At 47.9% G+C, this 11,222-nt stretch overlaps 1 protein-coding gene across 5 annotated transcripts; it reads right to left on the bottom strand.

Annotated features, from left to right (window-relative positions):
• Positions 1-223: 223 nt before the first annotated feature.
• Positions 224-11,057, bottom strand: LOC126047910 (protein mono-ADP-ribosyltransferase PARP12-like). Of its 5 annotated transcripts, XM_049822199.1 has the most exons (9): positions 10,241-10,362; positions 10,049-10,159; positions 7,046-7,181; positions 6,446-6,566; positions 5,296-5,386; positions 3,853-3,928; positions 2,936-3,066; positions 994-1,145; positions 224-557 (listed from the first exon to the last, which is right to left on the bottom strand). In XM_049822199.1, exons 3-9 carry the CDS (start codon positions 7,103-7,105, stop codon positions 277-279), a joined length of 912 nt encoding a protein of 303 aa, XP_049678156.1. In that variant the 5' UTR covers positions 7,106-7,181; positions 10,049-10,159; positions 10,241-10,362; the 3' UTR covers positions 224-276. The 5 variants fall into 5 exon arrangements, with proteins under 5 accessions (XP_049678156.1, XP_049678154.1, XP_049678155.1 ...); XM_049822197.1 differs by lacking the exons at positions 10,049-10,159; positions 10,241-10,362 and adding an exon at positions 10,491-11,057; XM_049822198.1 differs by having other exon boundaries at positions 10,049-10,362.
• Positions 11,058-11,222: the final 165 nt, after the last annotated feature.

The following is an 11,222-nucleotide window of genomic DNA, read 5'->3' as shown; positions in this document are numbered from 1 at the left end:
CGCTTTCAGCGGCAGTAGGTGTCACTGCATCAGGGTACGCAAGGCAGGTACATCCCCATCCCAGGGTAAAGGTGGAGGTTAAAGTTTAGCACTTCGTGCTGGCAAAAGAATAGCCCCTACCAAAAAATTATGCCCCAAAATCTTTCAGGGGATTGATATTGGTTCGCTGCATTAGAAAATGTTCCAAAGCTGCTACTAAAATTGAAGAAACATTTTTAAAAGCTGTACTAAAGTGTAATTTATTCAGTGTAAATTCAAAGGAGATTCCGCCGTTCATTACAGGATCATACATCGGGTCTCACTGCTGTACTCCAAGATATAGGCAGGGTAAATCTGGTGCTTCTCAAAGATGACAAAGATGGAAGGGTCTGTCGGGTCATCCACGCAGCTGTCATAAAGTCTGTTTGAATTACTGGCTCTGGGTGGAGGGCGAAGGTATTCGGGGTCTCCCTGAACAAAGTCTCCAACGAGAACGCGAGCTACAAACATGCTGTAGCGACCACTGTGAGAGGAACAGTAGTCGTGAGAATAGCTGGCGTCTCTGGCAAAGTAGCTTCCTAAGGACAAGAAAAAGCCACAGGTAAGACAATACATCAACTGAGGAACAAACATCTGCTGTCGGCGTTTTGGCAGCCAGAGATTCAACAGCCCCAGGTAGCTCTACACGCATCCTTGCCAGATGTTTCAACGTCAGCTTATTTTAAAGCATCGCCAGACTCCAGCCACATTTTGCCATCAACCTCTCGGTCCCACCTCTCCAAGAGCTTTGCTGAGCAGCCAGTCCCCGAGGCAGAGAGGGATGTTTTTAGCCCCTCCCGAAATGGGATTGCTGCAGATTCTGCCTGCGGCAATGCAGACGCACGCAGAGAGTGCCCTAACGGTGGGAGTGCGGGAGTCAGGGACAGTCAGTTACCTTGCACCCACCCACCAGCCTGGCCAGGGTCTGCAGCCCGTGCTGCTACAGCCCCTGAACCCACACTTCTGTGCCTGTACCTCTTCCAAACATTGTCCCGTGAGTCCCACAGATCCTCCAGTCAAAGTTCTGCTCACAGATGGCAGGCATGTGGGATGGACTTGTCCCATGGAACAGGAGCCGCTCATCCACCTGTTTCGATTTATTGAGCTTCTTCATCTGCAACTTTTGCCTAGGGACCGAACAAAAAAAAAAAAAAAAGACATGTTATCCTGGTTCAAACGAGGACAATTTCCCAGCTCAAGTCCTCCTACTTTTGGGTCATGGAGGAACAGTGACACAAACCACTCTCAGTGGGGTTACTGCCTGCTTTGCACTTCTGTTGGTACCCTGCTGCACAGCTGGCTTCTTCCAGCAAAACAAAAAGTTCTCAGCATCGCTATGGACTGTGTCACCCACAACTTCATACCACATGAGAGAGTAAAGAGACAAACATCTCTTGACTGGGAATTGGTCAGTTCCCAGGTTATATAAATCCTGAATGCATAAATATGTTTATAAAACTGAGCTGTATGAAGCCACAGTGAAGACTGTATAATCTCTACCCCTATTTTATCACATAAACAGTCCCCCTCTTTTTTTTTTTTTATTTTTTTTTTAAACTATGTGGAAGTGACTAAAACAAAAAGAATAAATTTGAGATACCACAGCTCAGTCGTGGTGAAGGAAAAGAACTTTCTTTTCAAATAACACTAGCAAGAACCCCCCACACAACCTCTTAGGTTATGCGATAAAAGTCTCATTTCCACACACACAAAAGAGCACAGAGACAACCTCAATAACCCTATCACGGAGAGAGGAGCCCCAGTCCCAGCCCCTTCCCAGGGCTGCCCCAGGGGAGCCGCAGCCCCAGGACCAGGGAAGCACCCAGAGCAGCTCACAGACATCAGGAGGCTACTGCCTACCAGAGTATGGGACTTGTTACGAGACACAGGGAAAGAGCATTTGGGGATTGCACAGGACTTATAATAGAATGTTTACCAGAGGAACTGTAGGTGGGAGAAGGGAGGGATCAAGATGGTCCGAGGAGAAACGAATGTGGGAAAATAGATGGATGAGGGGGTAAAAAGGGCTGGTTGTGTATAAACAGGCAGCTATCTTGACAGTAGGTTTGTCTGGCCATGCCCTGTGCCTGATCAGCGCAGTCTGCCCTATCTTATTAAATTCCATTTCTAACTCTTACCTGGGTGACGGACTCTCCAGTCTGTGTGTATGTGCGTGTGTGGGGGTCTGGGTGCAGCAACTGGAGTAGGACCTTGGGTCACTGGAGCTGCATGTCCACAGAAGCAGAAACTGCTGCAAGTGAGGGGGTGCACGTCAGTGTTTGATCACTAGCCAGCATAACACCGGACAACCAGTGAGGAGAGTAGCTGGCCTGGGAGCCAGGTTTTGGAGAAGTCTTAAGTCTGCGCCAGATGCTCAAGAGACCAGAAGGTCTGACCTTGCTTACCGGAGGGACCAGGAGGTCCAGGCCAACCCCTGAAGACACCATGAAGTCTACAGAGACCCATTTGCATGTGTGTGTGTGTATGCAGAACATAACTGGAGATGAGAGGACCCAGAGACCAACATGTGGGTAGGCTGAGTGTCTCAGACCAGCTCCTAGAGGGACCCGTACGTGTACGTATGTTCCAGTAACAAGCTTTCATCCCCATCAGCCAGAGGAAGGGAACAGGATGAGGCCGTTGGTGCTGTTTATGACTGCTTGAGTGCTGTGCTGTCTGTGTTGGGTTTTGTGGCCAGCTGTGTGCGTGTTCATACATCTTGTGTGTGTTTGTGCGTGTGCGCCTACGTGTGCTGAACCTCGCTGCCAGCCAGACCCGGGCGCACAGAAACGTGGCAGCCTCACCTCCGCTGGGCTGCTGGATTTGGCAACTCCTAACGCAGACTGTGGAAGACAATAGATCAGGAAATACGAGTCTTCTGCTACCATAAGGATAATGAAATAAAATAGATACAAACCACTGAAAAACTTGCCAAAGTGTTGGGTTCTGGATCCTCTGCAGTTGGTGGATGTAGTAATCTTTCATCGTCTTCTCAAACAGCCTCTTAATTTTTCCATATTCCTGGGAAGTGTAGCTGAGCTGTACCAACTGAAAATTTTAACACCAAAAATAAGGTATTATTGACAGTAACAACTCCCAGTCCTTCCAAAGGACTCAATCTCCTCACATCAGAGGAAAAGTCCTGCCATTAAAATCACAAGCTTCTCCTGTTTTTCCAGTTAACCGTCCTCTCCCCACCTTCACCCTCACTCCCCATGTGGAAGCACAGGCACTGACTGATGGAAACGAATACAATCCCACACGGGCTTCCTTTGGTGGACACACCTCCGCATCTAGATTATTTTTACTTTAGAGTAATGTAAAGTTGAAATGCACAGCAACATTCAGGCTGGAGAAGAGTGAATATCAGTTTCACCTTAATTTGACGCCCTAGCTCCTTCCCTACAGTGCTAAGCCCTAGTTTTACCACGGCAAATAACATTTTGCCTCAAATTGTGAGAGCAAATACTACACCACCACCTTGAGATGCAATTCATCCAGTTTATCAGAGGATCGGGTGCCTTGGGGGAGTGCAAAGGACAGGTCAGACCAGTAATATCCAAAGGGTACTTTTTCTATATACTTACATATATATATATATATATATATACACACACACACCCCTGCAAGATACATGTAGGGGGTCTCAGAGAGCTTCCCAGGAGACATAGGTCTACTGTGAATGTGAAACTGTCCGTCTTGTTTAACTTCATAGTTGCTTATTTTATAAGACATGTTTAAAAGCTGGGAACATCTCAACTGGGGTCCTCTTCTGCAGAAAAAGCAGTACAGGACACAGTTCGCCCTACCCATTGGAATGCTGGAAAGACCCACCTTGAAGCCAATATCAGGCAGTGCAGATTGGTCCCATTGTGGAGGACAGTCAGAACACGATAGAGTCATGCTTTGGCTGCAGAAAAGAAAAAGGAGCAAGTTAGTCCATGATACTCCTAACAAAATCCCTCTCCCAGAAGATCCAGCCACTGGCTCTATGACAGACTTTGGATAACCCTGGATTTTTATTTTTGTTTTACTCTCCTGTCCTCATTTTGGCTGGGATAGAGGGTTTGGGTTTGGTTTTTTTTCCTAGTAGCTGGTATAGTGTTACGTTTTGGATTCAGTATGAGAAGAATGTTGATAACACACTGGTGTTTTCAGTTGTTGCTAAGTAGTGTTTAGACTAAGTCAAGACCACGACATTTCCACATAATCGTTATCCCTTTCTCCGGTTTAGACCTCCACGCACATCCTAGTGGCAGTAATGCATCTCTTGGCAGGTCAAGACCCTGGTAGGAGAGCTTCAAATGAGAAGTAACGTGCTCCAGCTAGCCCTCCACACACATTGCTTGAACCTCTAGGAAACTGGAGCGTTAGCCCTCTCCCTCCACGTGGCCACTCATCTCTGAATCACTGGCCAGAGAGGTGGCCTGCCCCCACCCATCCCCAGGACCAAGCCTGTCAGGAGGCTGCGGGTGGACAGTTGTGCCCCAGTCTGCACCAGTCAGCGCTCAACAGCTTCCAGCACTATCGCCCTCCCGGCACGCACATTTTAACTCAGGCAAGAGTAGCTCCTGGATAGATGCTAACGCTCCAGTTTGGTTTTGTTTTGAATCAACCCACCCTCGGTTGAACCAACCCTTAAATTGAACCCTTGGCTTCAAATGCGCTGTCTGCTGGTTTCTGAAGCAAAGGCGGCTCTTTTTAAAATAAAGCAGTAGCACAGCTAACTTCCACAGCTGACACGCTCAAATTCTATCAAGCTGAACTTCCTTTAAAAAAGCCATAAGATAGAGTATCCCCAATAATTGCATCCAGTTCACTTCATTTAGAGGGATTTGCTTCTGGGCTTTATTTTATCCTCAGCTTTCCAGGGGATGGCGTCTATCTGCTCCACAGTTCTTGGGACCGGCAGTCCCTTGCTCCTGCTCTGTGCACAGTTTATTTAGTATTGTTGGGGCATAAATCAAGGAACAAAAGTTCCTGGCACGGTTGTGTCAGCCCTATGTGGCCTTGCTCTCACAGAGAGAACAAATCTACTGTAGGGGTCTCTTACAGCTGCCAAAGACTGCCACCAAACACCCCTCCAGCACACTTCACAGAAGCGTTGCATAATTTACAGATACTGTCACCTCAAAATTTGCCATTAAACCAGTCAGCAAAAGGTATCTCAAAATGAATTAGAGAGATCTAAAATTGAATTCTAGACAGGTAGGAGGAACTTCTTAGCAGAAAGGTGCTGACATCTAGAGACATTATTAAATAATGAATGTATATTACCTTCTGTCTTGTTCACCTTGAGAGGACAGAAATTTTGGCAGTCGGGCAACTTTTCTTTGAGTTTCATAGAACAAATTTCTTTGGACCATGTCTTGAAAGACAGAAACAGTGACTCAATAATTAGAAAATTTATTGTCCAGGGACGCACTCTTATGTGATTAGAAAAAATAAAAAAAGAGGTAGCCTTGAATATCACATCATGGTGCACTTTCTATCAGACCCACCCCACTCCCTACTTCAAAACCACTCCCACCTGTGCTGCTTCTGCTGGGAGATCAGAGCAACGTTAACCACTTGCTAGCATAGATTGTGAAATTCAAAGGCAACCAGCCACCGACTGCACCTGTACACGCATTCACATCCAGGCTGTTGGCCAGAGAAAACCACATCTGATGTCAGGCCTACAGCAGGGAAGAGTTTTCGGTATGACAGAGGCCATAAATCTAGCTTTCCCAGCCGTGCGGGATTGTTACGTGGTGCTAAGAGGAAAGTCTGCCCTCTCTTCTTGGTCCCTGTAACAATATCACAGAGCACATGCTGTGTGACAAGGCTAATTATCCATTGTTTCCTCCTTTAAACACCACTCTCTTTATTCACGCCAGGAAACAGATTTAAAGCTTGGAAAAATAACAGGAATTTTAAGATGGGTAAATAAATTAGAAACAGAAAAGCATTTCTCATTTCCCTGTTTCTCTTTCTATGCAACCAGCCCTAAATTTTCCTTTGCTGCCCTGTGTGCTTTCTCTCCTCATAACTAGCTTGAAAGATGTCTACCATGGGCTCACTTCTTCACCATTTGACTTTTCAGCGCTTTTTTTTTTTTCCTGTCTCGTTTCTCCTCTTTAGTTGTATAAGCCCAAATGCATAAGCCAGATACCATGAAGTGTTTACTCACAGCTCTTCTTCTGAATATACAATATTGTCAGAGATGCTTTCTTGACTAGAGATGCACAAGTCTAGAAGCTCGAGCAGGGCATCTCAAAACTGCAGAGAAACGTACTTACTGCTCAAGTTCTGCTTGGAGAAAACTTACAGGAGGAAAAAGACCTGTCCAAAGAAATCCAGACATAGGGTGCACACTCTGCATGAAGGAGGCTACCTTAGAGCCAGCTACACTGTGTAATGAACTTAAAACAAGGAGATACTTCACCTTCAAAGCTTAACTTATACTTCTGAGAACCAGCCCTGAATAACACAACGCCTTTCTGGTCAGCTTGAAATTCCTTCTCCAGATCTGCAGATGTTACCGTGGCAGAGCAGTGATCTGGATGCTATAAGAAAGAGCAAGGAAATTATACCTGTTAGAAACCAGCCTTTGGTTTAGGTGACACTGTGGGGAAATACCAGTGTTTCCCCAGGCCCCTATCACGGGTTGCCCTTTGGAACTAAGTCTCCAAGGCTTCAAGCATTTGTTCTTCAGCAACGGAGGGGTACCCCACAGAGAACTGCTGCTTGGAACAGCAGCAACAAAGCAGCCTTCAGCCTGTGTGGTCAGCTTCAGCGAAAAGACATCCGTCATCTCTGGAAAATGCACCCGCTTTCAAAGCCAGTCCTTTGAAAGCTTTCAGAGAGTAGCAGTACTGCTTTGAGGGACAATTAATAAGACAAATCCACCAGGGCATCAGAGCAGCACTGCAAGGGCACCCAGTGGTGCGTGTGAAACACCCCAGCTGCAGAACAACGTGTCCTAAATAACTCTCCAAAGATGGCTTAACAAAAGCTTTCGACACCAACAGCGGATGGATCTCACCTTTTCCCCATACTCAATCCACCGCCCAGAATCATCGAGCCAGTACCAGGCGTACTCCATTTCGGGAGCAGACAGATGAGTCAGAAGACACCACAGGCGCAGAAGAGCTGGCCACCACCTGGCTTCTTGCTCGGCCCTAACATCAGAAAAGAAATCCAGATTAAAGTAGGGGTCTTTTCCAAAGCTGTCAAACTATGCGATAACTCTGGTCTGGTCAGGAGTCTGATCACTTCTCAGAAAAGTCGACCCCCCTCCTGCTGGCAAGTGCAGGTTTGGCCCAGAACCGAGGAACTGAGGTTTGTACATTGGTGGGGCATGGTAAGCATCACAGAAATGACCCTGACCATCCTGGCTTGGACCCAGGTCACTATTTGTCTCTAAAATATATCTTTCTAAAATTCCCATTGTAAGAAAATACAATTTGACACAATAAACTCAGCTCGTTACGTGAAGGCCAGTGGTGCCACCTGGCTAACAGGAGTAAGACTTGGCTTCTAGGCAGTGTGTGATCAGCTGCAGAAGTCAGGGTAGCTTTAACCCCCCCTTTAGTGTTCAAGAGAGCAAAGCTGCCACTCACGGGTACTGTACTGGGCGCAGGTGCCCGGGTGCTGGCAGCGGGGTGCTGCAGGGCTGGCCTCCGGGAGAAGAGACCAGGGGTCCCCCATGCCGGGGACAACCAGCTCAACAAAACCCACCGCAGGACACAGCTGAGCCCATCAGCTAAGCCGGTGGCACCTCTGAGAGAGGTGCCCAGCAGTGAGAAGCGAGGGAAAAACGTGAGAGAAACAGCCCCGCAAACCCCCAGGTCAGTGAAGGAGGAGGGGAAGGAGGTGCTCCAAGCCCTGGAGCAGAGATTCCCCTGCAGCTCAGAGAGGACCATGGTGAAGCAAATTGTCCCCCTACAACCTGTGGGGGACCGTGGTGAAGCAGATATCCATCCTGCAGCCTGTGGAGGACCCCACGATGCAGGACGTGGACATGCCCTGAAGGAAGCTGCAAGCCATGGAGAGGCGTCCGTACCAGAGCAGGCTTGTCCTGAAGGACCTCAGCCCTTGGGAAGGAGCCATGCTGGAATGTGGGAAATTTTTCAGGATGATGGAGTTGCAGAGGACAACTCTTATGGACTGAGGTCAACACCCATCCCCTTCCCCCCTGCATCACTTGGCAGAGGGGAGGTAGAAGAGTCAGGAATGAAGGAATGAAGTTGAGCTTGGGAAGAAGGTGTTGTTCTAACTTTGGGGGTTTTTTGTCGCTGGCTAAATCTATTTTAATTGGCAATAAATTAACTTTCCCCAAATCAAGTCTGTTTTGCCCATGACAGTAATTGGTAAGTGATCTCCCAGTCTTTGTCTCAACCTGTGAACTTTTCCACCTTATTTTCTTCCCTGTCCTGTTGTGGAGGGAGAGTGAGAGAGAGGCTGGGTGGGCAGCTGGCAGCCAGCCGAGGTCAAATTCCTTTGGGGGGGCAGGTTAAAAAAAAAAAAAAAAAAAAAAATTGCTTATCAGCAAAGTCTCTGCTATGCGCTCTAACCCCGAAGACACAGCACTTACAAAGAGAAGAAGCTGAAACAGGTAGCCACCAATAATTCAAATTCTGTGGATTTTACTTTGCTTGCTGCTGTGCTTCAGCCTCCTTTGAATGTCCCAGTTTGGGACCCAGGCAATGTTTTTCTATGCATCTCATCACTTCACTGCTCCTACAACATTACCCTATTGTGGAGCACATACACGCAGCTGAGAGCTGCCCACCTGCCTGCCGTGGAATTTGCAAGGGTCTGAGGGTCTGTGGCTGAGCTACTCGGAGCTGCTCGAAGAATTTGAACACAGTATTCAAGCAGAAACTGGAAATGATCATTTATCCAGCTCTGATGCTCTTCATGCTTTGGCAGGGATCATGGGTATTCAGAGCAAGCTAATCAGAGGAAATCATTACAGGAGGAGCTCCCTTATAGAGCTGGTTACAGTACAAAGGTCCATGAACAAAGGCTTGGCAGCCCCTGAACCGCCAAAATAAAGAGCGAGGAAGGACCCGAGTCTCCCTTGCAGCCTTAGCTTGTTCCACTGCTGTCTTCAGACCACGGTTGCTCTTTGTACGCAGTACCACCAGCCAGGCCTATTCCTAGAAAAATGCTCCCAATTCGTTTTCTCTCAAATCCCATTGCAGGAGATTCATGAGATCCAGCGCTCCTGGGAACTTTTTTTGGATGCAGCTGCTCTTTCTCTCCTCTCTGCACAGCAGTGTGCTGCTGCTGCTGCTGCCACCGCAGCAGAAGAATTTGAAGTCTGTGGATACCAAGTGTGGGATTTGAGGGGGTGGAGGGGAAACGGAAAAGAAAGCGGGGGAATGGGGTGGGATGATGTTTCCAGGCAGCCTTTCTCCATTGCTCCCCCCTTCCCTGTTCTCTCCCCGCTCCGTAGATAGATGCTAACCTCTGCTGGCTCCCCTGCCTATACGCAGGGCTCTCAGTCTGCCCCAAATCCACCAGCTTTCCAAAATGTCCACTTGTGCCCTACTTTCACTTTCACTTGCCAGCAATTCTGCTCCTTGCAGGGGTTTTCCACTCACCAACTAACCCCAACTAGAAAGAAACAGAAGTGAAACACTTAATAAAGCAGACAGAAATATTTCACTGGCAAAACAGGTAGCGTCCTTCAACCTCTGCCGAAGAAGTCACTATCCGGTCTTGTGCAACTGAGAGATACCCTGTAAATTTGCTTTTTATATCTCCACAGGAATAGTTTCATACAGAGGAAATTTTATACATAAAAAGCAACCTCATGCCACCTTTTCTCTTACACGCTTCTCCCTCACACGGAATAAAGGATGAATTAATGAAGATACAAACACAGCTAACAGTGTGACTAACTGCAAGCAGGTATCCTTAAAGCCAAGCCCACAAACCATGGAATCCCCAACTTCCTCCGTCTCCCTCCCTCCCTCCCAGGCGCCCCAGGAAAGCTCTCGGAGCCCAGCACGGCCGTCTCCCCAGCTCCCCTACTCACAGTCCTGCCGTCAGGCTGCCCAGCCACCACCCCCGGGAGCGGAGGACATCAGCCACGTGCCCATCAGTCGGATGACCCCTCCGAACCCTTGCTCCGCGTGGGAAAGGTCCCCTGGGTGCAATAAGATCTTTGGAAATCAAACACAACTGGCCCGTGAGAGCTCCTCGTGAGCTCCCAACCGCACGTCCGTACCTCGCTGCGTCTCGTCTATCCGTGGGATGTGACGGGTGCCTCGCTGCTGATCACTGACCCTTAGGAAACGGAGCTGAGTAACGTTTCCTTCTGGTTATTGCACCATCTGCACACGCGTCTGCCAGGCATGAGCAGACCGGCCAGGCACAGCTGAGGTTTTTGGCAGATGCATCAGTAAAATCAACATCCCTACGAGCCGGCAGAGGTTACCCCTACTGCTCCGTTCCTGTCGTCGTGCACCAGCACTTACCTTGAGCCGATTCCTCCCATCCTTCCGCTGGCCGGTAATGTTCAGGAGCTTGTCCTTTCAAGATTCCTGTTGGGAGCAGCTTCTGCTGAACGTCGTTCTTTGAAAGCCAAAAGCTGGCGTTGCCTTGCAAAGCGAACCCCAAATTTCAGTGCAGAAAGCGGGTGCATCTCTCAAGACGCTCTCCGTGTTGGTTATCGCGCCATTCGGGGGGGGGGTTTGCGGTACGCAGCGCTGCACGGAGCAATCCAGGAATATGGAGTATTTGTACTCCTTTACCTTGAAGCCTGAGTCTCTGCTGTGTTCTTCCCCACAGAAATCAGAGAAGGTTTAGGATCTTTCCAGTCTGACCTCCAGCCTTTCAGTCTAAAAGGCTGACAGCGTTTCCCAACAGAGCTCTGAAGCATAAAGCTTAATGACAGGTCAAGTAGTACTAACTACATAAACTTGTTCAGATACAAACTTTGTTGGTTTTTTTACACAAATTACATTTGGTTGAATTGCCCAGAACATTTTTATTTCCTGATGGTCTAGTCAGACCAGATCAGTAGTGGCTGAAAGACATAAATCTCTCTTTCGGTTTCTGGAAAGGCTTTACTCTGGGTGCATTTTATAGACATGGTATTAAAACAAAAAAAAACAAAAAACCAAAAAACACCACAAACGTGATTATGAAGTTGAACTTTGCCTCTTCCCCGTCTGGCCTTTCCTGACTGGCTTTTGACCTCCCATATA

The sequence above is a fragment of the Accipiter gentilis genome, chromosome 18 (assembly GCF_929443795.1).
Source record: "Accipiter gentilis chromosome 18, bAccGen1.1, whole genome shotgun sequence".
In the NCBI taxonomy this organism is placed as follows: Eukaryota; Metazoa; Chordata; class Aves; order Accipitriformes; family Accipitridae; genus Astur; species Astur gentilis.
Note: the sequence above shows the minus strand (reverse complement) of the source record. Positions and strands in the feature narration are given on the sequence as shown.

Excerpts from the sequence above, each read along its gene's own strand:
- LOC126047910 (XM_049822197.1), bottom strand. The coding sequence starts at position 10,510 with ATGGGAGGAATCGGCTCAAG. Across the intron at positions 6,567-7,045 it reads GGATTGAGTATGGGGAAAAG|CATCCAGATCACTGCTCTGC; the intron begins GTGAGATCCATC and ends TCTTTCTTATAG. Across the intron at positions 558-993 it reads CGGGACAATGTTTGGAAGAG|GAAGCTACTTTGCCAGAGAC; the intron begins GTACAGGCACAG and ends TCTTGTCCTTAG.